The following is a 24,962-nucleotide window of genomic DNA, read 5'->3' on the forward strand; positions in this document are numbered from 1 at the left end:
GGTTGGATTCCACAACTGGTAAAATAAAACATATAAGACGATACAACATTTACTGTAGGAGCCATACAATTTACTGGTGACTTAAATTAAAAAAAAACTCTTCTGATTTAGCAGTGAAATTCGCCGATTTTGGGTGTGTAAGATGTGAAGGATTCTATGGTCCAGTTAGTATTTTCAGCCCATAATGGCGGCCGCGCTACCGAAGCACCATCTAGTGGCTGTTACCCAAACATATCAAAGTGTCGCCTCTTGGGTTCTAATCTCTTTGATACGCCGCTATCAAGCGTGCAACAAGAGTCCTGAAAGTGAAGCCAAAGCGTCTCGATCGCCCCCAGGTGGCTGGATGCAGTATAGGTCATAAACCCCGCCCTCTTCATGTAATGTAATGAACATGAGACAAACTAAACAGTCAAATTACACATAAAAATAGCTTTCCTTCCAAAGATGGTTTCTGTCGTTTTAGGCAGTTTTTTTTTTTTTTTATCACGCTGAGGTTAGTTAGTGTGTTCATTCTTTAACCCTAAAACTGGCAACGTATCCTGTGGGATACAAACATTTGAGAGGCTGTGGAGAGAGTCAGGGAAAGTTTAGGTCTCATTTCTTGGTTTCATGTTGAAAGGGTGTTTGTGGTGAATATTTAGATATATTGACTTTGTTCATAATTTTTTTGTTTACCTTACAGGCAGCATTTAAAAACAGTGTGACCCCCTGTAGTGGGAAATCTACTGACCTTCTGATAAATCTTGATATATTTCACATATTTACAATATTTGGAGGGGACTTTCATGTTTAAAAAGTTGTTGTTGAGTGTTAGCTTATTACGTTTATGTTGAAATTTTATTAATTTAATTGATACATTTTTCATTATCTGCCTGTAAATGTTTGTATCCCACAGGATACGTTGCCAGTTTAGGGGTATACATCAGCTGAAAACAGAATGCTTGTTTGGCAATTCGTATTACAACATTATAGCCAGATTTTTAAAACATTTATTCTCTCATAACTTAAAGCAAACATTCTTTGTAAAATTCTGTTGAGCAAAAGGAATAAGGCCTATTTATGAATATATATTAGCCTACTTTATCATAATTCATCATAATTATTCATAAGTAAATTTCTAGGGTCTATAATTTATCAATATCGCCAAAACTTTGCTGAAAAACCTGTCATACACAATCTACTTCATGCCTTCTGCCCTCTGATTGGTAGTTCTTTTTTTTTTTTTTTTTCAAGTTACCTCTTTTATACTCATAAATCTTTAATATTTTTTACAAAGTAAATGTAAGATAAACATTTTCTGGAATGAAGCAACTTGGTTTTACTTAATTATTCATGTCTCATTTTTTTATGTTAAAAATAAAAACATATTTTTTACATTGTTTTTATGTTAATGTAAATATCAAATATGACACAACCGGCTTTTGGGGAACATTTGTTTGTCCATCTCTCAATTATCATTGATTTGCATATCTATCTATCCCAGTGTGAGAGGACAGAATATACAGTTTGTACAGTATAAAAATCATTATGTCTACGCCTATGGAGTCCCCACAAAGATAGCGATCCAGATGTGTGTGTGTGTGTGTGTGTGTATCAATCAGAGTACAGAAGGCATGAAGGAGATTGTGTATGACAGGGTTTTCAGCAAAGTTTTGTTCATATTGATAATTTATTTGCCCTAGAATTTTGCGTATTAAATATGATACAGTAGATAAATATATTAATAAATGGGCATTATACTTATTGGTCAACAGAATTTTACGAAGAATGTTTGCTTTAAGTTATTAGAAAACAAATGTTTTAAAATTTGCATTGCCAAATAAGCATTATTTTTTCAATTAATTTATACTGCCTAAGGGGTGACATATCCTGAAGATTTTTTTTTTTAAAGAAATCATGAAAAAGTATTATTTATGTCCTAATCAGATGGAAAATAACAATAAATTATTTTTTCTGATTTCTCTTTGCTCTTGTTAGGGCTAGTATGAAATTTAGGCCTATCTTTGTTAATGCATTAACCTACATGAGTTTTCAATATAAATGTATTCGGCAATATTGTTTATCACTTATTCATAAATATTGTTTATCACTTATTGTTCATCAGTATATGTTACAAAGAATGTTTATTATAAGTTATTATAGAATAAAATGTTTTGAAATTGTTTAAAATGTTGTAAAAGGCATTGCCAAACAAGAATTCTGTTTTCAGTCAATTTATAGGCCTACCCCTAAACTGGCAACGTATCCTGTGGGATACAAACATTACAATCAAAATTAAAAGTCATATTTTGAAAAAATTGATCAAGTTGTATTATTTGTGTCCCAATAAGATGGAAAATAGCAATAAATTAATTTTCTGATGCCTCTTTATGGTCTTGCCATTTTTAGGGTTAAATAAGTTTGTTTTATGTTAGTTTTTTGAAAACCCGGGTTTTGATTGACAGCTGAGCTGCTTCTCTGAGCGAAGTCGTCTCTGAAGCGCCAACGGACTTTTCTCTGGATCTTCGGGAGGAGATTGGAGCTTTAACTTTTTTTGAATTTTTACATTTCTAATGTATATCTATGTATTTATTCAATTCGAAAGCATACAGAGCCGACTGCTCTCGAATCGCGCTTTTTGTTATGTGTGAAGACAGTGAATACCTGTTGACAAATGATATTATTGTGTTCTAGAGCAGTGGTTTTGACAGCTGAACTGGTATGGCTTAATTAGCTATTTACCCCCTGAAGTGTTATTACAAATATAATGTATAATAGCCTGCATTTAATTACTTATTTTCCTATACATTCCTATAATGTAACATTTAATACATGCCAGTTTTCCCCCACAGAGTAGTAACTCAATCACAACACAGATATAATGCAATTCAACTTTATTCTACTGTGTGACTAAAAAAGAGCTGGACTGAGTGGATAACTAATTGAACACATAGGTGACACGCAGAAGGTCCATTTGAGCTTTACTCTTCATCATGTCCCTTCTGTATGAAAAAGATAAGAGGAAGAGATTATCATTTGTGGTAAATGATTCACTTACATTAGTGTGTCTATATATATACTTGAAAACTGGGTGAATTAAAACTACATGTGACCTAACTGTTTTGAATCATGATATGATGATAGTTCGCAAAGCACTGACCTTAGAACCAACATCACGACTTTTGGCACGCAGTTTATTGACTTGTGACTCTGCAATGTCAGCTCTTTCTTCTGCTTCATCAAGTTCATGCTGGATTTTCCGGAACTTGCTAAGATTTGTGTTGGCTTGTTCCTCCTAAGAAGAAGGATTAGCAGTTCTGCTATTAGAGCCTAAACTGACTTATCAGCAAAAATGTAATATTTAGGCCAATACTTACAGCTTCCTCTGCAGCCCTCTTGTAAGCCTTGACTTTTAGCTGAAGCTTGTCAACTAGATCTTGCAGACGAGCCAGATTCTTGCGGTCCTCCTCAGTCTTTGAAGACAAGTGATAGTAAAAAGATTGTATTTGATGTTTGAAAGTGTTTTCGTAACATTTTCTATAGGTGTATTCATTAATAAAATTAGATTTTTTGTTTTTTGTTGTTGTACCTGGTAGGTCAGTTCTTTAATACGTCTCTCATATTTGCGAATTCCTTTCACTGCCTCGCTGCTCTTCTTCTGTTCTGATTCTACTTCATTCTCCAACTCCCTCACCTGTTGGAATAGTATGAGTGTTTTTACAGCATACCACTTGCAACAGTCAGAAAACATTGGTGGGATGTAAGGTAGGTCACTCACCCGAGCTTCTAGTTTCTGAACTTGTTTCTTGCCTCCCTTCATAGCAATTTGTTCTGCTTCATCCAGGCGGTGCTGCAGATCTTTAATGGTCTGCTCCATGTTCTTCTTCATACGCTCCAGGTGAGCACTTGTATCCTGCTCCTTCTTCAGTTCCTCAGCCATCATGGCAGCATCAGTGATGGCCTTCTTGGCTTTTTCTTCAGCATTCCTGCATTCTTGCACTGCCTCTTCCACTTCTGTTTGAAGCTGGGATGTGTCAACCTCAAGCTTCTTCTTCTGATTCAAGAGGCTCGTATTCTGCACAGATGAAGCATTTGCATTAATAAGAACCTGAATAAGAATGGATCTGTTCAAAATTAAGGATAATAAGCATCCATTCGCTTTACCTGGGAGTGCAGTAGCTGCACCCTTTCACTGGTATCCAGCAGCTCTTGCTCAGCAAGCTTACGGCCTCTCTCAGTTTGCTCAAGAGCTGCTCTCAGCTCCTCCAGTTCAGCTTGCAGAAGGTTGTTGCGTCTCTCTAAAATTGCAATGTTCTCCTTGAGATCATCATTTGTTCTCAGAGAGTCATCCAGCTGAAGCTGAGCATCCTGAAAGATGAGTGCAAACTAATTAAGACAAGCACTTCATCAACTCTACCCTTCAAAGCAAAAGCTTTGATTCTTTGCGTAACTGATTCACAGTATTGATTCAGAGCATCTTACTTTCAGATGTGCTTGGACACTCTTGAGTTGTTTTTGAGCTTCTGCTGCTTGTCGGTTTGCCTGACTAAGCTGGATCTCCATCTCATTCAGATCCCCTTCCATCTTCTTTTTGATTCTGAGGGCCTCGTTCCTGCTTCGTGTTTCCGACTCCAAGGAGCTTTGCAGAGTGTCAATGGTCCTCTGCAAATTGCGTTTGCTCTGCTCCATCTCTTCATCCTTCTCAGCTAGTTTACGCTCAATATCAGCCTTAATTTGGTTGAACTCTAGCTGAGCTCGCAGAATCTTACCCTCCTCATGCTCCAACGAGGCCTTTTAAACAGAAGTTTGTGATCTATGACTTGGTTTGCAATACGATTAAATTTAAACAATAGTAATAATACATTTTAATCAGCTGTTGTTTTAATATTTTTTTGATTTCATTAAAAATCAAGGAATCAAGATTTGCACTTACCTCTGCTTCTTCAAGAGCAGATTGAATCTCACTTTTTTCTTGCTCCAGCTGTTTTCTCATTTTCTCCAGCTCATGAATGCTCTTTCCTCCTTCACCAAGTTGCTCAGTGAGATCAGAAATCTCCTCTAGATGGGGAAAAAACATTTTAACATATTGCCATTTTTTCCCCAGCCTTAGTGATATAAATTATACTTCTTTCACCACCACACTTAAATCACTCCATAAAGTCTTATTTTACTACTTTTACTGTCTTTTCAATATCCCCATTTATCTATTAAGATTCTTTGCCAATAAAAAGTTATTTTAGTAATTTTAAGGTACATTTTGATAAATGTGTTTACCTTGGAGATTTTTATTTTCTCTCTTCATGGTCTCCAGGTGATCCAAAGCTTCTTCATAGGAGTTCTTCAGCTTAAAAAGTTCAGTACTTAGGCATCTGGCTTCCTTTTGAGAGCTCTCTAGCTCAGCCTGTGACTCTTCGTACTTCTGTTTCCACTCAGCCAGGACCTAAAAGCATAATTTTTCATTTAAGTAGGATTACAGGAAGATTTTCTGAGCTTAATCCCAAATCAAGGACCATGTTTGGTAACCTTATCAAAGTTTCTTTGCTTCTTGTCCAAGGCTGCTGCAGCTGCATTAGACCTCTCCAGGTCCACCATAAGATCTTCAATCTCATTCTGGAGTCTGTGTTTGGTCTTTTCAAGAGAAGAACATTTCGCATTTACTGCTTCAACAGCTTCTTCAGCTTCCTGCAAACGTTGAGCCAGTTTCTTCCTGGTTTAGAAAACGGAAAAATATTGAGGAATATAATTTTGTGAGTGCACACTGTAGTGGATAGACATTTTATTATGGCCCGAGCACCAATGGTGTGAGGACCCTATTGTAATTGCTCAGTCAATTATTCTCTGAAATGAATCACATTTTTGAGGGCCTAAACATGCTCGAAAACTCATAAAACTTTGCACACACATCAGAAGTGGTGAAAATTAAGTCTGATATGGGTTTCAGAATTAGGTGTGGCAAAATGGCTCGATAGCACCACCTATAAAATTCAATTAAGTGCCCTTCGTGTAACATTTCACTTACATGCATGAAATCCTGACAGATGTAACAGCCCAATACCTACAATACCAATACAATACCTACCTCCCTGGGTCCAAAATCTGAAAACCCAAAAGGAAGTGAGTATTTTAAATTTTCTCTGAAACTTTTTTGCAGTTTTTGCCATTTCCAGACGTTGTACTTTAACAAACTTCTCCTAGAGCTTTAATCAGATCAACATCATATTTGGTCAGTCTAATTTAAAGGCCTTTGCAATGTTGAATTGCGAAGATCTAGAGTTTTCACTGAAGGGCGTGTCTGTGGCGGCCTGACAAAGTTTGATGTTTTGCCATGAAACAGGAAGTTGTTGTAATTCGGGCATGCAGTGTCCGATCTGCCATAAACTTCACATGTTTTTTTAGAGTCCTGGCCTGAAGACATCTACATGCCAATACTCAGTTACAGTCATAGCGCCACCTGCCGTCAACAGGAAATTGCATGTTTTACACTGTGATTAACTCCTCGTAGAGATTTAACCAGATCAACATGCATATTTGGTCTGTCTAATCTTAAGGCCTTAGTGATGTTAACTTGCAAAGATCTTGAGTTTTCGTTGAAGGGCGTGTCTGTGATGGATTAACAAAGTTTGATGTTTGGCCATAAAAGAGAAAGCTGTTGTAACTCAGGCATACAGAGTCTGATCTGCCCCAAACTTCGCATGTGTGATAAGAGTCCTGGCCTAAAGACCTCTATATGCCAATATTCAGTTAGTCATAGCACCACCTGCTGGCAACAGGAAACAGCATGCTTTGCACTGTAATTCACGCCCAGAAACACATTTGTATATGCCATGAAGTACCAAACATGCTAGAAACACGTTAAATCATGCAACACTTGGCTATGTGCTAATGTTTGCGATTAAAACCACAAAACAGGAAGTTGTTGTAACTCAGGCATACAATGTCCTATCTGCTCCAAACTTCACATTTGATAATAGTCTAGCCCTGAACACATCTACATGACAATATTCAGTTATAGTCAAAGCGCCACCTGCTGGCAGCAGGAAATGTGGTGCTTCAAAATGACGTTGCCATATTTCTCCTCTATCTATCCGCTTAAATGACTATCGCCCACTGTTCACAGTTTTCCTAAGGCCACCGGGTGGCGGTGAGCCCAGGTGCAAGGGCCCTTTCATCACTGCTTGCAGTTTTAATTATATTTTACCTTCTGTTTGGTGAAGCTTGGCCAACTAACAGAAAAACTTTTTGTTCGTCTTACATTTTAAAAGAAACATAACACAAACAAAAAGCTTGTCTGTCAGTAGAGAAGTTATTTGGAAAATTCAAAATTTCTATGAAATTCGAAATAGAAACAGGTCTTACTTGGCTTCTTCCAGCTCCTCGGTCCTCTGAATGGCATCAGTTTCATACTTGGTTCTCCACTGAGCCACCTCAGAATTAGCTTTCGACATGCCACGCTGTAGCTCTGCTTTGGCCTCCTGCTCCTCCTCATACTGCTCTCTGAGCAGATCTGTGTCATGACGGGCTGACTGTACAGCATGGGCAAGGGCATTCTTTGCCTGGAGGACATGTTATTATTCAGTAGATGATCAAAATTAATGCAATTTATATTTAAAATATTAATCAGACAATGTTTTTACTCAGTTCACACCTTAGTTTCCTCCTCCAATTGCCTTTTAAGATCTTCAATTTGCTGAGTGTAAGACATCTTGCTTCTGGTTAGCTGGGTGACAAGACAGTCTTTCTCCTCCAGCTGTCTTGAAAGTTCACCTAAATGTGTCATCATGTATTTTATCATTGTTGGGGTTCTGTCTCTAATAATAATTGGAAAGACAATTATTTGACAGCCTTACCATTTTCAGATTGTAGCTTAGATTTTTGCATTGTGAAGTCATTGATACAGCGCTGGCCCTCCTCAAATTTTGTTCTGTATTCATTCATTTGATCTTCCAAAGACCTGCAGGTCTTCTCAAGATTTGCCTGTACAAAGTACGTAATTTGGCTAGAAAATTACATCCCAGCAAAGAAGACAAATATTAATTCTTATGAATATTTGTAATTAATAATACCTTTGTCTTAACAACATGTTCCATGTTTGAGACCACATCATCCAGCTCCAGCTTGAGTTCACTTTTCTCCTTTTCTAGTTTTTGCTTGACTCTTTGCAGATTGTCTATTTGCTCTCCCAGATCTGCCACGCTGTCAGCTTGTTTCTTTCTCAGTGTGGCGGCAGTGGCCTCATGCTGCAGAGTGGCCTCTTCAAGGTCTCTGCGAAGTTTCTGAAACTCAGTTTCCCGTTTCTTATTCATCTCAATCTGAGCAGCTGTTGATCCTCCAGCCTCCTCCAGTCTCTCACTGATCTCTTCCAGCTCTCTGGCTAAATCTGCTCTCTGCTTCTCCACCTTGGCTCTGGCAGCTCTTTCTGCCTCAAGCTCTTCCTCCAGCTCTTCAATACGCGCCTAGTATTGGAAATATGTCGGGTTGTCATTGACATAAAAATTTCCAATGTCAATATGCTCTATTTTTTGTTGTTACCTGAAGTTCCTTCAGTTTTTTCTGTAGCTGAATGCAAATAGTTTGTTCATCCTCAATTTTCCCATTGAGCTGACTGATCTCAAAGTCTTTCCTATGTCCGGAAGAGAAATGTTTACAGTCCTTAGTCTTGAAAAAACAAATTGGACTGCACAATTGGAGAATTTGCCTTACTTTTTAAGACGCTCCTCTAACTGCTGCTTGTCATTCTCCAGGTCCATTAAGCTTTCCTGGGTTAACTTCAAGTCTCCTTCTAGTTTCCTCTTGGCTCTTTCTAGATCCATACGAATCTTCTTTTCTTGCTCAAGAGATCCTTCCAACTGGTTTAAATAATTAAAAATATTTGATTCATTGAACATGTCAATTGGTTGCATTGCATTTGCCTGCATCAAGAATACTCAAGGTTGAATTAAATTGTAATACTCACGTCGTCCACCTGCTGCTCTAGCTTTGCTTTTGCCTTAGTGAGGGTGTTGACTTTGTCCTCCTCACTTTGCAGGTCATCCAGTGTCTGCTGATGAGCTTCCTGCAAGGCCTTTTTCTCCTTGGTTAGCTTTGCAATGATGTCATCCAAAGCTGCCATTTCCTCTGTCAAGTTCTTCACCTGTGAAAGAACATGGATCATTAAGTTCTAAATGTTCATACAATATGTGTGTGTCACTATTGTGTAGAAAGACATCCCAGACCTTGTTCTCAGTAGCATGCTTCTCTTTCTCCACTTTAGCCAGAGTCAGCTCCAGATCATCAATATCTTTCTTCAGCTCAGAGCACTCATCCTCCAGCTTTCTCTTCTTAGCTGTCAGCTCTGCGTTCATCTCCTCCTCATCCTCAAGCCGCTCTGTGAGCTCTTTGGCTTTTGCCTCAAGCTGGATCTTGTTTTTGATGAGCTGATCGCATCGCTCCTCTGCGTCACAGAGATTGTCTTGCTCCTGTTGTTAAATTAGGTTAAAAATGATAGTGATTTCTGTACTGTAGAAAAAAAAAAATTACTTTTCATGTTTTATAGGCACAAAATATTAACTGACCGCTTGGACTTGAAGCTGTAGATCATTCTTCTCTTGGAGAAGAGACACCATTTTTTCCTCTAATTCTTTCCTTCGTGCTTCTGATTTAGCATAAGCTTCTTTGAGCTTGGCAAATTCATCTTTCATATTTGCCATCTCTTTTTCTGCTTCTGCTGACTTGAGTAGAGGTTTGATCTTGAAGAAGAGCTTCATCCAGGGCCAATTCTTCACCCCCATGAAAGCACGGACATTCCACTGGATAACCAGTAGGGCATCCCTGTGAGGATATTCCATTTTTATGTAAGCAAATATCACAAAAATTAGTTTTTAAACATAATACAGTGTACAAATTTTAATTCTTGCCTTCTTTCTACTATCTTCTGGAACTCAACCCTTGCAAGGAGTCCTCTGGATCTAGCTTGAATTCCAGTAATAATTAGAGATAGTCTGTCATCTCTCATTTCTTCCAGCTGACCCAGTAAACCAGCCTTGAAGAAAACCTGGGCAGAATTGATTTTGGAACCATGTATTTTACTCACAGAACAACATGACCAATTTCATAATTGCTCCCATATTAAATACAAGATATAAGATCACTCTTCATTTTTATCTATGTTTTCACCTTTGTGTGTCCAAATTTATATTGATTGTGATCAATATCCAGTGATCCCAACAGTTTCTCAGCTCCTTTCCTGCTATCTATGAACTGTCCTTCGGGTATGGCTGCAGGATTTAGGATTCGGTACCTGTAAATAAGTACAGAATGTCTGTAATTATGGAAAGTGTTGTTTTGAATTTAGAGTTTAAGTGTCACAGAACCAATAATAATTACCTCTGTTTGAAATCCCCATAGAGGATTCTGTTGGGGAAGCCCTTCCTGCAAATCCTAATGCCTTCTAGTACACCGTTACAGCGTAGTTGGTGCATGACCAAAGGGTTCTCCATCGCACCAGGAGTCTTTGTCTCATTAGGAATGATGCAGCGTACAAAATGAGGGTGGGTTGATCTTAGGTTTGTCATTAACTTATTCAAGTTTTCCTGTAGGGAGAAATGCACACAGAATTTAAAGCTATTCAAAGATATTAAGGATTACTTTAAAAAAAATATTGACATATGTCCACTGGAGACAAGCTTGATAAAATTAGTATAAACTATTCTTTTTTTTCGTTGTGTGATCATTTGAGTCTGAAACTCAATTACCCTGTGAAGTGCAGACACAGTTTGGAAGGAGGAGCCCTTCTTCTTACTTCCGCCTCCTTTACCTCCCTTACCACCCTCTTGAGCTGGACAAAACAAGGCACAAGGCAATAATTACTTTAAATAGGTAGTACTCAAAACGCTAATAAGTGCATATGAGATTCTATTGTGCATACATAATTTTTCTCATACTTACCAGAGTCTGACCCAGCATAATTAGCAAATAGCATTGACAGGAGCTTGAGTGTAGACTTTTGAAAGAGACCAACAACAGTCTCATTCAGTGGGTCTTTGTTCTTCACCAGCCAGTTGTTAATATTATAGTCAACTGTACCAGCATAGTGAATAAGAGAAAAATGAGACTCTGGCTTTCCTTTGATTGCTCTTGGTTTCTGGAAGTTGTTTGATTTCCCAAGGTGGTTGTCATAAAGCTTTGCTTTAAATGTTGCATCACTTGCTTTGGGAAACATGCATTCCTCTTCAAGGATTGACATGATGCCCATAGGCTGAATAAAGAAGTTGATAGGATTTAGTGACTGTAGAAAATTGCTTTGTTAAATAAAGCACCATTCATGTATGAAAGCTTTATCATCAACACTACTTACTTTCTCAATGAGATCGATGCAGGCCTGTAAGTCCATGCCAAAGTCAATGAACTCCCATTCGATCCCTTCTTTCTTGTACTCCTCTTGTTCCAGCACAAACATGTGGTGGTTGAAGAACTGTTGCAGTTTCTCATTGGTAAAGTTAATGCAGAGTTGCTCAAAGGTGTTGAACTGTAGTTTTAAATTGAAATTAATGAAAATTAAATTTGAAGTTTGATAGTAATATGCATTTTAAACATGCCAACATGAGGATCTGTCCACAAAGGCTTACATCAAAGATCTCAAAGCCAGCAATGTCCAGAACTCCAATGAAGTACTGGCGAGGTTGTCTGGTGTCCAGAGACTGATTGATCCTTACAACCATCCAAAGGAACATCTTTTCATACACTGCCTTAGACAGTGCACCAATAGCATAGTACACCTGAGCACAGAGAAGGATTTGGTTTGCCATTACTTATATAAATGGACACCATTTAATTACTGACACACCAACTCACCTGCTGGACATTTTGCCCTTTGGTGACCCACTCATTTCCTACTTTCACTCTTGGATGGCATAGACCCTTGATTAAGTCAGCAGAGTTTAGGCCCATCAGATATGCAACTTTGTCTGCATCTGTAAAATAAATAAGATTTCTCTATTTACAAGGAATATGCTATTATGCAGAAGAGATAGTGATAGTTGCATTAAGTTTCAGGAATTATACTCTACACACCTTCAGTCCCATCAGCTTCTGCTTGCTCCTCCCTCTGCTTTTGTTTGAACTTCATATTGCCATAGTGCATAATGGCTCCAGTCAGTTTATAGATGCCATTTTTCTCTTCCTGAGTGAAGCCTAGTACATCAAATGCTTCCTAAAGTTTACAGAATAAGATGTCATTTGAGATCTTTACGGAACCTTTGTTTTTTTTGACAGAGAACAAGAATATAATACGATTCATTCTTACATCAGTGGCAAGTAGTTCTTCTCCGTCATTAATTGAGGCTACGGTTGTTTCGCCTTGGGAGATGTAAGCGTAGTCATAGGGGTTATTGGTGATGAGCAGCATCTCTATTTCAAGAGAAAGAAAGAACTGTCAGTTTGTTGTAAAGTGCTACTGTAAAAGGCCTTAGATCATTACAGGATATCTATTGCATCTTACCCAGCAGCTCAGGTTTCCGCTGAGAGAGGATTTGGTAGAAAATGTGATAGTCCCTTTCAGCTTTAAGCTGAAAAGTCACCCTTGACTTCTCCAGAAGATCTGATATATTTACAAAAAAATAAATGTTTTGACATTCTGTGTTTTTTGAAACCACACATAAATCCAGACATAAAAATGGAATGAATTCTTACATGTCTCGATGTCAGCAGAGGCCAACTTTCCACTGGCACCAAAATGAATTCGGATAAATTTTCCCTATAGAATTGAAAAAAAAGATCATATTAAGAAGTTAAGCACAATGAATGCATGAATAATTGTACAAGCTACTGGAAATCAATCAGTATGGGTTATTAATACCTAAAACCTGTGTTAAGAGGTTGTTGATTCAGATAATTTTAACTTCTGATGACTTCTAAGTAAAATAACATAACTTCTTCTGGCTAAGGCCTTTTTTTTGCTGATTTCAATGTTATGTACCATCATTTGTACCATATAAATACTAAATATATTATCATATTTGTGATGGCTCAGGATGCTGCCATCTGTTAACCTTATGTTTTCTTTATATTATTTTGGTTTATCCAGCAGAGGGTGTTCTCACACTATATTTATGATAGAGACGTGACATGATACATACTATTACATTAGCAGAAATGTTAATTGAGTGACTATTTACATCTTCACTAAAAGTTTTTGCTTACAAATCTTGAGGAGTTGTCATTTCTGATGGTCTTTGCATTGCCAAAAGCTTCCAAAGCAGGGTTAGCCTGGATGATTTGATCCTCCAGGGTTCCCTTTAATGAAAAAGTAAAAGTTTCAGTATGGTGTAATTGAGTTAAATGTCTTTTATTTTTTTCAGTTAATGCAGAAACAGATGACATGTATGGAAATAACACTTACCTTTTTTTCTGACCCATCTTTCTTTGCTGAGCCCCCAGCTGCTATACTTGCAAAATATTGAATGACTCTCTTCGTGTTTACAGTCTTTCCTGCACCAGATTCTCCACTAAAGTAACATAGTACAATAGTCTGATCATTAAAAATGACATGAAGTACTTAATTAACTAAAGAATTATAAAAAAATAAATAAATAAATTACTCACGTGATCAGAATTGACTGATTTTCCCGGTCTGAAATGAAGAATTCTTTAGTTATTTCTTAATTGACACAACTTGTATATCGAACTTTAAGAAGATAAGGCTGATCCAGAGACTAGTGCAGAATTCGAAAAGCAGTCGTTCACAAAGGTTCCACACACTTTGCATGTTTGCCCAATTTGATAATGCTTCAGATAGAATATGGAGTACTTTCAGATCTGCAGAGCAGAACAGATTGCATGTACATACCTGTTAGCATGTACTGGTAGGCATTATCAGAGATGGAAAAGATGTGGGGAGGAGCTTCACTCCTCTTCTTCCCTCTATAGGCTATAACCACCTCCTGATTGTACACTGGCAGCCACTTATAAGGGTTGACGGTGACACAGAATAGCCCTGAGTACGTCTGTGGGAAAGGACAAATAAAGCTCAGTATCTGAGGCTAATTAGGTTGTATTCTCAAATGAAATTGAACTGTTCTGCTCTTACATAGATCATCCATGCTGCATAACGCTCTTTGAGGTTAAACAGCACGGCAGGCTCGTGGAGAAAGGTGAACATTGCCATGTCTTCAATTTTATCAAACTTTGGTGGGTTCTGGGGATGAACGTCAGCTTCCTTTACAGTGACAGTCTGATATAAGCAGAAAAAATGTAAGCATTAGAGTAATACTCTTGTGTAAAGTGGCATCAAATTTGCTGTTTTGTCCAGATTGTATTATAGCATTGTTCCAAAGGCAAGTCATTCTGAAGCTGACATTTAAATAATAAAGACCTCACAAATGCTCAGTGCTTTCTAATTAACAGTACTCATAATGAATCAGTGACCATATTGAAAATGTACCATTAAAATAGCTCTGTAATTGAAAAATAGCATCCTCTCACAATGCTCCTTATTAGTTGAGCCTACCTTGTTTTTCTCAGTTTGTACAGTGACTTTGTCACCTTCACGGCTGATAATTGAGGCTTTCACAAACTCTTCATCTGGATCAGGCACAAAACACTCCTTTTTCATATCAAAGGGACGAGTTTGTGCTTCCAGACGCTCCCGGTCTGACTTCCGCAGATAAGAAGCCGCTGGTCCAAACTCTGCCATCTGAGCGTCCCCCATGATTGCCTTGTCTGGAGATGGCATGGTTGAGTCCATGTTAATGTGAAGTTTCATAAATTGGCAATATCAGACATGCTATGATCAACATTGCATCACAGATTTCTAAATATTGATATAAAAACCATCTTTGACACATGAATATAAAAAAGTTTCTCATAGAAAAAAAGCTCTTACCAGATGTGCACCAGGTGCGGCGGCTGAAGAACCTGTTAATGTAAATGTTATTTTATTGTTACTCCTTAAGTCTCAGCTATGTGAATTAATGTTTTAATCTGTCTCACATCACTAAACAACCCAATAGTTAAAAAATGTAATCAGAAGAAAGCAACGTAATGAGAAGTAAAACAGATTTATCATGAATGAAGTTTTAGAAGAAATTTGGATTCTCTAATATTAAATGTAACATCACTATGTAGTTTTGGCTCAAATCTTACCCTCAGATAAAACGTCTGACTTGTCTGGACGCCAACCATGAGAACTCTTTATAAAGGAACTCGCCCTCCCAAATTTGGGGAAGGCATCCCACAAGGCAGGAATGCTATTGCGTCTGAGCACTATTAGGGTGCAACAAGGGTAGTTATGGGTATTAGCGAGAAGCAAGAACCTGCTAGTTGAGTTAAGTCTTATCTTTGTTGAGATTTGTTAGTGCTCCATATTAGGCTCTCGCTGATAACAGAGCGCTAATTTAGTTTAGCGAGTTAAGTGGTTTGCACTTAAATGAAATGTGAATGACTAAAGCCAGACAAAATTCTTAGTGTTCATTGAAGAAATGGCTTCTGAGGTGAATATTACTCCAAAACTTAGGACAAAGGAGCAGGATATTTATGGAAAATTCTATTTTTGTGTTCTTGTGGTAAGCCATCACTGCATTACTTTAGTGCCCCATGAGGGTTTAACAGGCAACAAAGGCATGTCTTAACAAACTTTAGATGGAATTCTATATTTGTCATCTGGCATTGTTTAGAATACTCAAGAGAAGGTATCAGATTTCTGTAATGTGATATGTTTGAACTGCATGCCATATGGACTCTCAATTACCCAGAGAGCTTATGGGGGGTTAATACGTGACATTGTGTTTTTTGTCATCATAGCCCAGTCTTTGCAGAGATGCAAACAACAATATCAGATGCCCTCTGAGTCTGCATCTATATTAAGCATCTTAGTCTGCGGGATTTACCAGGCGGCAAGTGTCGAACAACACACACAGTGTCTGTCACAGGTGTCATACCTCATATTCAGTAAAAGAAGATAATGATAATACTATAAAAAAGTAAAGAAGAGAGAACTTGAGTTATCCCCTTGGTGGGGAACAATGTTGGTTATCGCCCTGCCATCCTTCATTATCATTTACCAGCAAGTGTCTCCCCCCACAACCCATGTTGTTGACAACCCATTGTTTCTTTGAGGACAAAGATAACCCTGTGAAATTCCTGCAGAGTGGATCTCACTGATTGAGGAGTGAAACCATATCATACTGTGAGCCTCTGGATCTTACTTTTTGTCTCTGCCTGGGATCAACTATAGTCCATCACCTGGCCATTATAGGTGTTTTTTCCTCGTAAATAAAATCAAGTGACGGGTATACACAGAGACCCATGAATATTTTATGGTATACTGAAATTCTTGTAATGGTACAGAGTCCTGTACTCATATTAATTCTTTGTTTTAGGATTCACATGTTGGTGTTTCCATGTCAGTGTCCTTGGAATTTGTGTGATAAAAGGGACACTAATCCATTGGCCTCATGGGTAGACATACTCTTCATATAGTACAAATATATGCGGACAGAAACATTAAAGGTAAGTACAAAAAAAGCAAAACAATTATGATAATGTTTTATCTCTTAAAGTTGACAAACTCACAATTTTGGAAATAATTCCTGGTTAGGTTTCCTGTAGATATTTTTAGAATATCTGAATAAGATTTGATAGGATTTGATATATGCAATTGGCAGACATAACTGAAAGGTGAGTACCCTTGACAGTTACCACACAGGAAGGGTCAACAGATAAACAAGTAGTTAAGTGCCTATGACAAGTGATAAGACTGTTCTATTCTGACACTCAGCCACATCTTTTAAACGATGACTGGCGTCAAAGTGCAAAAGGAAGTGAGAAATGCCAAGCCATAGCTAAAGACCCAGTAAAGATAACAATGACCTTTTAGTCAGGGTGGCACTTAATATTAAGAACATCACTCTGACACACAGGTATGTGCTTTAACATGCATTTTGTTCTCACTGGTCATAAAATTGGAGCACTCCTATCAATGAATATGTAACTATCACAGCTGGCTGCTTAATTACACTTGTGGGATTTCACCCATATCCCTAAACTGTACTGGTGCCAATTGTATAATTTAATGTTGCATCATTGACCATGTTATCAAGATTTATAAATACATATGCAATTTGTGTATTTAAAATGTTGCACATTTTACATTCCATCCTAAAGATTTATGAGTGCAAGTGTGACTAATACAACAAAGTTCATTTGTTTTCTTGCTCTCACCTCTCTCTGTGGTGTGTAAGAAACCTGCTTTGAGGTGAGTTACAGCTGGACAGCATTTAAAGGTAGGACCCACTGGGCTGTTATTGACACAGAATAAACGACTAATTATTTAAACTCGATTGTGGATTTGTTAATGAACTGCGACTAATAGAAGTTGAAAGTGTAAAGAAGTATAATTTTTCTTAATATATTTGTAGCATTCTAGATATTGTGTTGCTGTTCAACAGCATAATCTCCCTTTGAAGTTCCTACAGGATTTGTCTGTGTACATTTTTGTAATATCTTTACATGAAACACATCTAAGTATAAAGATGGTCTGGCACATTTAAGTATCAGTACAGCTGTCTGAGGTTATGGACATGTTAAGTGCTTCAGAGTAGCTCACTGAGCATGAGCGTTTATCCTTTTTATCCAATCTATTTCAAGAACCAAGAGCTTTGTTATATCCTTTTCCATTTTAGACATCAGCTCTTCTTTTTCTGACTCTTAAAACCTGATTTCTCTTTCTCTGTAATTTAGCATGTGCAATAAAGTTCTGCTAAGTCCATAATGCTCAATGATTGCCTTAAAGTCCCCTGTGGTGAAAATCAAGTATTTAATGTTGTTTATATGTCTATGTGGTGTTTTTAAGACAAACCATGTGCAAATTCTTAAGTCAACACCATTGCTGAATATTTTCTCTTTAAAACTGCAGTGGTCTAAAGACAGTTTCAAAAACGCGGTTTGGAATCACTGGTTGTAGGTATCACAAACTACCTTGTAACCAATTGTGGCAACGTGTTGGCGGACTTTAGCATGCCATTAAGTATGACCAGTATGAAGCAGAGGAGTCTCAAGAGAAGGTACATTTAGCAATATAGCTGGTGTATGATGTATATTACGATGTTATTATGAATTATATGCCTTTCCCCGCTGACATTCAGAGTTGTTCAAAGCGTTTTGAAGAAGACAGCTGTCTGACTCGCGAACAGGAACATGGTTTGTTTAACATTAGCAACACATTATTAGCTGTTTGATAACGTAGTCAAGCAAAAGGCTAATTGTTAATTACCGTTAAGTGTCCGACACCATTGTGCAGCATTTACTTCAATAAGTTGACCGAGTGGATCTCTGAGCTCGTGCAAGTAAGTCGAGGCGGGGATAATTATCATATTCATAGATCCACGTATACTAAATGAAGGGTGTAGAGTTACATTAAAGCTATTTTAAAGCATGAAGATTTTTTTTCACAGGAAAAAAACTTTTAAATATGTCATTTTGGTGATCAAAGATCCGTTTTAAGGGATAAAATGATGACTACAGGGGGACTTGAATTCATTTAAAATAATTGTTTTGCTCTCCTTCAGGCAGTTTGAAAAACACATTAAACCTGTTGCGATTTATTATTTACATTCCCAAGTTAGTTTCCACTTGCCACAGGACATGTTCAGCATTAGAGCACGGAGTTCTGTAAGTTTAAAGCATAGCTAAAAACTACAAAAGAGCCTGAGAAGCTGTTATATACCCTGAGGGATTACTGTATCTTTCGATAAACAATCTGGGGATACAAATGTTTATTCGTTTTTTTGTAAAATGCTTGACCAAATTAATAATATGATAAATAGATGTAGATGTTACTTAAATTATATGAAATTACACTAAATGCTCTTCTGAGAATTTAATTTTAGATTCATTATATGATGTATTATAACTTGGACCAAATAAAAACAGCATAGTAGTAGTCTCCATAAACATACAAGACAACAGATTAGATGCAGAATGACTTTATTTCATGTAAGTGAGGAAACACAATAGTGTACACTCAGAGAGAAAGGCAAACAAATAAAGGAGATTTCAGAAGATTTCCAGGACTTCACTCTTCATCAAATCCTTTCTGTGAGAAAATAATGTTGACGAGGGAAAAGGCAGACTTCATTAGTTAGAAAGATGTTGTTAAATGTTAACAGGAAAAAATAATGATGACTTGATGACTGAGTGGATAGCAAGTAGCAAATCATGGTGCCTGACTGACATATTGGCTATTAAAAGAGTGGGATTTGTTCCATCCAAACTGCAGTCACACGATTTCATAAGCTCTTTAACATTTTAATTAATGATAATTTAATTGTGTCCACTGTACCTTTGGCCCCACATCACGACTTTTGGCACGTAGTTTGTTCACTTGAGATTCAGCAATATCGGCCCTTTCCTCTGCCTCATCTAGTTCATGCTGCAGCTTACGGAATTTGCCGAGGTGATTGTTTGCCTGTTCTTCCTATTACAGGAGGCAAACATGACACATAAGACATCAATATACTTTAGAAGACACCATCCACAGTGACTAGTACTGTCTCTGAATTTCAAGACCACTTACAGCTTCCTCTGCGGCTCTTTTGTAAACTTTGACTTTTAGTTGCAGCTTGTCGACCAAATCCTGAAGACGGGCTATGTTTTTACGGTCCTCTTCGGTCTAGATTCATACAAACAAAGATTAATTCAGTGTATTATTCGAATCATTAAACTTGTTCACTTCTCTATAATCTACATTTTTGAATCCCACCTGATATGTAAGCTCCTTGATGCGGCGTTCATATTTACGGATTCCCTTCACAGACTCACTGCTTCTCTTCTGTTCAGCCTCAACTTCACCTTCCAGCTCTCTTACCTAAGGAGTGATGCAGTAGAAGTACATTAGCCATTACTTTATTCACGTCTTCTTAAATGATCAAGAGCCCCAAGAATAGGACTGTAATTACTCACCCTAGCCTCCAGTTTCTGAACTTGTTTCTTTCCTCCTTTCATAGCAATTTGTTCTGCTTCATCCAGGCGGTGCTGCAGATCTTTAATGGTCTGCTCCATGTTCTTCTTCATACGCTCCAGGTGAGAACTTGTATCCTGCTCCTTCTTCAGTTCCTCAGCCATCATGGCAGCATCAGTGATGGCCTTCTTGGCTTTTTCTTCAGCATTCCTGCATTCTTGCACTGCCTCTTCCACCTCACTCTGAAGCTGAGATGCGTCAGCCTCCAGCTTCTTCTTCTGGTTTATGAGACTGGTGTTCTGTATGAGGAAAAAGTTACAGTGATCATTTGAAATGAAACCTTTCAACAAAAATCCAAAAAGACTCTAATGTTTTACCTGAGAATGCAGAAGCTGTACTCTCTCACTGACATCAAGCAGCTCTTGCTCAGAAAGTTTGCGTCCCCGCTCTGTTTGTTCCAGAACAGCCCTAAGCTCCTCCAGCTCGGCCTGAAGCAAGGTATTGCGTCTTTCTACAATTGCAATGTTCTCCTTCAGATCATCATTGGCTCGAAGAGAGTCATCAAGCTGAAGCTGGGAGTCCTACAAACATTTTCATTAAGGAAAGCCAAGGTTACTTTTGTAGAAACAGAAAGTGTTATAAAACGGTAACACTTTTTACCTTCAGATGGGCCTGGACAGACTTGAGTTGTTTTTGAGCCTCAGCTGCCTGTCTGTTAGCCTGGCTCAGCTGGATCTCCATTTCATTTAGATCTCCTTCCATCTTCTTCTTTATCCTGAGAGCCTCATTCCTGCTACGAGTTTCAGACTCCAAAGCACTTTGCAAGGTGTCTATGGTCCTCTGTTGGTTTCTCTTTGACTGCTCCCATTCCTCATCTTTCTCAGTCAGCTTGCGCTCAATGTCAGCTTTTATTTGATTAAATTCTAGCTGGGCCCTCAGGATTTTACCCTCCTCGTGCTCCAGAGAACCCTGTAAAAAACAGAATAAGCTTACTCGTGTGGTCATTGCGCTTCTTTTCATGAATTTTTTTGTGGTCACCCTCCTACCTCAGCCTCTTCTAGAGCAGCTTGTATCTCTGTTTTTTCTTGTTCCAGCTGCTTACGGACCTTCTCCAACTCATGGATTGTCTTCCCACTCTCGCCAAGCTGTTCGGTGAGATCAGAGATCTCCTCTAAAGGAAAAATTACATTACCATTTGGATCACCCATAGATACATACTTGTAATTTTGTGCAAACGTGTACAAAATAGCAGAATTTTGTAAAGCAAGAACCTTGCAGAATCTTGTTCTCTCTCTTCATGGTCTCCAGGTGATCCAATGATTCCTCATAGGAGTTCTTCAGCTTGAACAGTTCTGTGCTCAAAGATCTTGCCTCCTTCTGAGAGCTCTCCAATTCACACTGAGACTCCTCATACTTCTGTTTCCATTCAGATAAGACCTGAAAGGAAAAAATTAATATTGTTTTAGTTAATCATAATTTAATAAAATTAATTGAATACATTTTTTTTAAGTAGATGAGTTGGAATGGAAAGGGTGGCTGGCAAAGGGTGGATTTATAATATAAATCTTGCAATATAAAATGTTTTATTTTCTTAACATTTTTTTTTGGTCATTCACGTTCCATTGGTTTTATTTCATAACTCTGATGATTTTAATATTAATCTAAAGAGTATAAAATAGTAATAATAAAGAATGAGTAGGTCTGTCTAAACTTTTGACTGGTAAAAGGTTCTCTCTCTATATATAAAGGTGAATTCATACAATTATGTCTAAATGTTTAGTCTCTTGTTTAAATACTACCTTATCAAAGTTTCTTTGTTTCTTGTCTAAAGCGGCAGCAGCAGTGTTGGATCTCTCCACATCCACCATTAAATCTTCGATTTCATTCTGGAGTCTGTGTTTAGTCTTTTCAAGGGAAGAGCATTTAGCATTTACTGCCTCCACAGCCTCCTCAGCCTCTTGCAAACGTTGTGCTAGTTTCTTCCTGCATTGAAGTAATTAAAAGAACAGTCTATTGAGAAATGGAACTCCAAAAAGTTCACAAAAACCTAAACTGAAATGTGCTTAACCTTAACTTGTTTTTAGAGATCAATACAAAAAACACAAGTAGGATGGGCTAGTCATTGCTGGGTCCTTTTGAATGGTTCCAATATCCTGTACATTAATGTCCTTAGAGTTATAAAGGTTTCATATCTTACTTGGCTTCCTCCAGCTCCTCAGTCTTCTGTATGGCATCAGTTTCATACTTGGTTCTCCACTGAGCCACCTCAGAATTAGCTTTAGACATGCTTCTCTGTAGCTCTGCTTTGGCCTCCTGCTCCTCCTCATACTGCTCTCTGAGGAGATCTGTATCATGACGGGCTGACTGCAGTGCATGGGCAAGAGCATTCTTCGCCTAGAAAAAGATTTGTTTGAACACTTTGTTATAGAAGATTATAAATTACTTGAAGTACAAACTGTAGTAGAAATATAAGAGAAGTGGAAAAATGTTACCTTAATTTCTTCATCTAACTGCCTTTTCAGGTCCTCCAGTTGTTGACTAAAGGAGTTCTTACCCCTTGTCAGCTGAGAGATCAATGATTCCTTTTCTTCTAACTGTCTTGCAAATTCATCTAATATTTTGAAAGAAACAGGCAAGTAAACCATTGTTGTTTTATAAAATTGTCACCATTTTATAGTTAAGATTGTTGATTTACCATTTTCTGCCTGAAGCTTTGCCTTCTGGGTTGTAAAGTCATTGAGGGTCCTTTGAGTTTCTTCACACTTGTTACGGAATTCATTCATTTGATCTTCCAGGGTTCTGTTCATTTTCTCCATATTAGTCTATTTAAGTAAATATTGTATTAGTATAGACATTCTCCAGAAGTAAAAACAAAAACAAACTAACAAAAAAATAAACAGATTATTAAAGATCTTTATTCTAACACCAAATTTTATCCTAAAAAAAAAAAGTCAGCCAATTCACCTTGGACTTCACAATATGCTCCATGCTGGAGACCACATCATCCAGCTCCAGCTTGAGTTCACTTTTCTCCTTTTCCAATTTTTGCTTGACTCTCTGCAAATTGTCTATCTGCTCTCCAAGTTCTGCCACACTGTCAGCTTGTTTCTTTCTCAGTGTGGCGGCAGTGGCCTCGTGCTGCAGAGTGGCCTCTTCAAGGTCTCTGCGAAGTTTCAGAAACTCTGCCTCTCGTTTCTTATTCATCTCAATCTGAGCAGCTGTTGATCCTCCAGCCTCCTCCAGTCTCTCACTGATCTCTTCCAGCTCTCTGGCTAATTCTGCTCTCTGTTTCTCCACCTTGGCTCTGGCAGCTCTTTCTGCCTCAAGCTCTTCCTCCAACTCCTCAACTCGAGCCTAGCATAGAGAGAAGTTGAGTTTTCATACAATACATTACAATGATCAACAGAACAGATCATTAAGTATGGTATTATAAAGTACCTGCAGCTCCTTGATTTTCTTTTGTAGTTGGATAATTATGTTTTGGTTATCATCAATTCTGCTGTTGAGCTGACTGGTTTCAAAGTCTTTTCTAAAAATGAAATTATGGACTTTATTTCATTATGATGTTCAAACATTCAAAACAACAATAATACACTAATAAAGTAGTTTGTCTTACTTCTTCAGTCGTTCTTCCAGCTGCTGCTTGTCATTTTCCAGGTCCATTATGCTCTCCTGGGTTAACTTCAAATCTCCTTCAAGTTTCCTCTTAGCTCTTTCTAGATCCATTCGGATTTTCTTTTCTTGCTCTAGAGATCCTTCAAGCTAACAGATTTAACAAAATAAGTTCTTAATGTGTTGCAACAAACATGCTTGTTTCTTCAACAAAAAAGAATAATCTATCACATAAAAGGAGCTTAGCTTATACTTACATCATCCACCTGCTGTTCTAGCTTTACTTTTGCCTTGGTGAGGGTGTTGACTTTGTCCTCCTCACTTTGCAGGTCATCCAGTGTCTGCTGATGAGCTTCCTGAAGGGCTTTTTTCTCTTTTGTCAGCTTGGCAATGATATCATCTAAAGCTGCCATTTCTTCTGTCAGGTTCTTAACCTGTGTGTGTAAAGCTAATATTAAGTAAACACTTTATGAGAGGTGGACATTTCCTTTTCACAGATAATTACAGTTTGTATGAAACCTTGTTCTCAGTAGCATGCTTCTCTTTCTCCACTTTAGCCAGAGTCAGCTCCAGATCATCAATATCTTTCTTCAGCTCAGAGCACTCATCCTCCAGCTTTCTCTTCTTAGCTGTCAGCTCTGCGTTCATCTCCTCCTCGTCCTCAAGCCGCTCTGTGAGCTCTTTGGTTTTAGCCTCCATCTGAATCTTATTTTTGATCAGACCTTCACACCGCTCTTCAGCATCACAAAGATTGTCTTGTTCCTATTTGCATTGAAAAGATTAAAAAGATTAATGCATAAAATGACATGCTATTTATTCCAATCTTTTATTTATTAAATTTTACAACCTTACCGCCTGCACTTGAAGTTGAAGGTCATTCTTTTCTTGAAGAAGAGTCACCATTTTTTCCTCAAGTTCTTTTCTACGAGATTCAGACTTTGCATAAGCTTCCTTGAGCTTTAAGAACTCTTCTTTCATATTGGCCATTTCCTTCTCTGCTTCGGCAGATCTCAGTAATGGTTTAATTTTAAAGAAAAGTTTCATCCAGGGCCAATTCTTGACACTCATGAATGCACGTACATTCCACTGAATCACAAGCAAGGCATCCCTTTTTTTTTAGAAAAGAATACAAAAATATATATATAAAAATCAAACACCATTTGAAATTCAACAGCATATATAAACACACATCGCTAGTTGAAGTATTAAATAATGTATGGGATAAGCATTACCTGCGTTCTACCATCTTTTGGTACTCAGCCCTTGAGAGAAGACCACGAGACCTTGCTTGAATTGAAGTGATTATTTTTGATAGACGCTCATCTCTCATCTCCTCCAGTTGGCCAAGAAGACCAGCCTTAAAAAATACCTGATGTGGAGATTAAGTTATCACAAACTTTTCCTTTTACAGCATTTCACGTATTCCTAATAGGTGGTGGTA

The 24,962-nt window shown here is 37.8% G+C and overlaps 1 protein-coding gene across 1 annotated transcript in view; it reads right to left on the minus strand.

Moving 5' to 3' along the window:
- Nucleotides 1-2,862: 2,862 nt before the first annotated feature.
- LOC137003783 (uncharacterized) overlaps nucleotides 2,863-24,962 on the minus strand; it is a 28,501-nt gene continuing 6,401 nt past the window's right edge. The window contains exons 20-77 of the mRNA XM_067364066.1: nucleotides 24,754-24,890; nucleotides 24,374-24,629; nucleotides 24,041-24,283; nucleotides 23,779-23,955; nucleotides 23,526-23,671; nucleotides 23,348-23,438; nucleotides 22,874-23,263; nucleotides 22,605-22,731; nucleotides 22,402-22,520; nucleotides 22,107-22,303; nucleotides 21,709-21,892; nucleotides 21,181-21,346; nucleotides 20,956-21,080; nucleotides 20,570-20,878; nucleotides 20,287-20,490; nucleotides 19,912-20,208; nucleotides 19,712-19,816; nucleotides 19,526-19,621; nucleotides 19,292-19,426; nucleotides 17,102-17,109; nucleotides 14,837-14,868; nucleotides 14,462-14,673; nucleotides 14,042-14,185; nucleotides 13,802-13,958; nucleotides 13,558-13,585; nucleotides 13,355-13,460; nucleotides 13,156-13,248; nucleotides 12,646-12,709; nucleotides 12,455-12,553; nucleotides 12,260-12,363; nucleotides 12,028-12,166; nucleotides 11,809-11,927; nucleotides 11,583-11,732; nucleotides 11,312-11,482; nucleotides 10,903-11,212; nucleotides 10,710-10,792; nucleotides 10,342-10,547; nucleotides 10,132-10,255; nucleotides 9,873-10,009; nucleotides 9,531-9,786; nucleotides 9,192-9,434; nucleotides 8,933-9,109; nucleotides 8,680-8,825; nucleotides 8,509-8,599; nucleotides 8,043-8,432; nucleotides 7,827-7,953; nucleotides 7,625-7,743; nucleotides 7,336-7,532; nucleotides 5,503-5,686; nucleotides 5,254-5,419; nucleotides 4,913-5,037; nucleotides 4,462-4,770; nucleotides 4,144-4,347; nucleotides 3,758-4,054; nucleotides 3,569-3,673; nucleotides 3,357-3,452; nucleotides 3,140-3,274; nucleotides 2,863-2,981 (exon numbers count right to left, since the gene is read on the minus strand). Coding sequence (XP_067220167.1) covers nucleotides 2,961-2,981; nucleotides 3,140-3,274; nucleotides 3,357-3,452; nucleotides 3,569-3,673; nucleotides 3,758-4,054; nucleotides 4,144-4,347; nucleotides 4,462-4,770; nucleotides 4,913-5,037; nucleotides 5,254-5,419; nucleotides 5,503-5,686; nucleotides 7,336-7,532; nucleotides 7,625-7,743; nucleotides 7,827-7,953; nucleotides 8,043-8,432; nucleotides 8,509-8,599; nucleotides 8,680-8,825; nucleotides 8,933-9,109; nucleotides 9,192-9,434; nucleotides 9,531-9,786; nucleotides 9,873-10,009; nucleotides 10,132-10,255; nucleotides 10,342-10,547; nucleotides 10,710-10,792; nucleotides 10,903-11,212; nucleotides 11,312-11,482; nucleotides 11,583-11,732; nucleotides 11,809-11,927; nucleotides 12,028-12,166; nucleotides 12,260-12,363; nucleotides 12,455-12,553; nucleotides 12,646-12,709; nucleotides 13,156-13,248; nucleotides 13,355-13,460; nucleotides 13,558-13,585; nucleotides 13,802-13,958; nucleotides 14,042-14,185; nucleotides 14,462-14,673; nucleotides 14,837-14,868; nucleotides 17,102-17,109; nucleotides 19,292-19,426; nucleotides 19,526-19,621; nucleotides 19,712-19,816; nucleotides 19,912-20,208; nucleotides 20,287-20,490; nucleotides 20,570-20,878; nucleotides 20,956-21,080; nucleotides 21,181-21,346; nucleotides 21,709-21,892; nucleotides 22,107-22,303; nucleotides 22,402-22,520; nucleotides 22,605-22,731; nucleotides 22,874-23,263; nucleotides 23,348-23,438; nucleotides 23,526-23,671; nucleotides 23,779-23,955; nucleotides 24,041-24,283; nucleotides 24,374-24,629; nucleotides 24,754-24,890 — 9,378 coding nt within the window. The 3' untranslated portion in view covers nucleotides 2,863-2,960. The remainder of the gene's footprint in view (nucleotides 2,982-3,139; nucleotides 3,275-3,356; nucleotides 3,453-3,568; nucleotides 3,674-3,757; nucleotides 4,055-4,143; nucleotides 4,348-4,461; nucleotides 4,771-4,912; nucleotides 5,038-5,253; nucleotides 5,420-5,502; nucleotides 5,687-7,335; nucleotides 7,533-7,624; nucleotides 7,744-7,826; nucleotides 7,954-8,042; nucleotides 8,433-8,508; nucleotides 8,600-8,679; nucleotides 8,826-8,932; nucleotides 9,110-9,191; nucleotides 9,435-9,530; nucleotides 9,787-9,872; nucleotides 10,010-10,131; nucleotides 10,256-10,341; nucleotides 10,548-10,709; nucleotides 10,793-10,902; nucleotides 11,213-11,311; nucleotides 11,483-11,582; nucleotides 11,733-11,808; nucleotides 11,928-12,027; nucleotides 12,167-12,259; nucleotides 12,364-12,454; nucleotides 12,554-12,645; nucleotides 12,710-13,155; nucleotides 13,249-13,354; nucleotides 13,461-13,557; nucleotides 13,586-13,801; nucleotides 13,959-14,041; nucleotides 14,186-14,461; nucleotides 14,674-14,836; nucleotides 14,869-17,101; nucleotides 17,110-19,291; nucleotides 19,427-19,525; nucleotides 19,622-19,711; nucleotides 19,817-19,911; nucleotides 20,209-20,286; nucleotides 20,491-20,569; nucleotides 20,879-20,955; nucleotides 21,081-21,180; nucleotides 21,347-21,708; nucleotides 21,893-22,106; nucleotides 22,304-22,401; nucleotides 22,521-22,604; nucleotides 22,732-22,873; nucleotides 23,264-23,347; nucleotides 23,439-23,525; nucleotides 23,672-23,778; nucleotides 23,956-24,040; nucleotides 24,284-24,373; nucleotides 24,630-24,753; nucleotides 24,891-24,962) is intronic.

The sequence above is a fragment of the Chanodichthys erythropterus genome, chromosome 16 (genome assembly GCF_024489055.1).
Source record: "Chanodichthys erythropterus isolate Z2021 chromosome 16, ASM2448905v1, whole genome shotgun sequence".
Classification (NCBI taxonomy): domain Eukaryota; kingdom Metazoa; phylum Chordata; class Actinopteri; order Cypriniformes; family Xenocyprididae; genus Chanodichthys; species Chanodichthys erythropterus.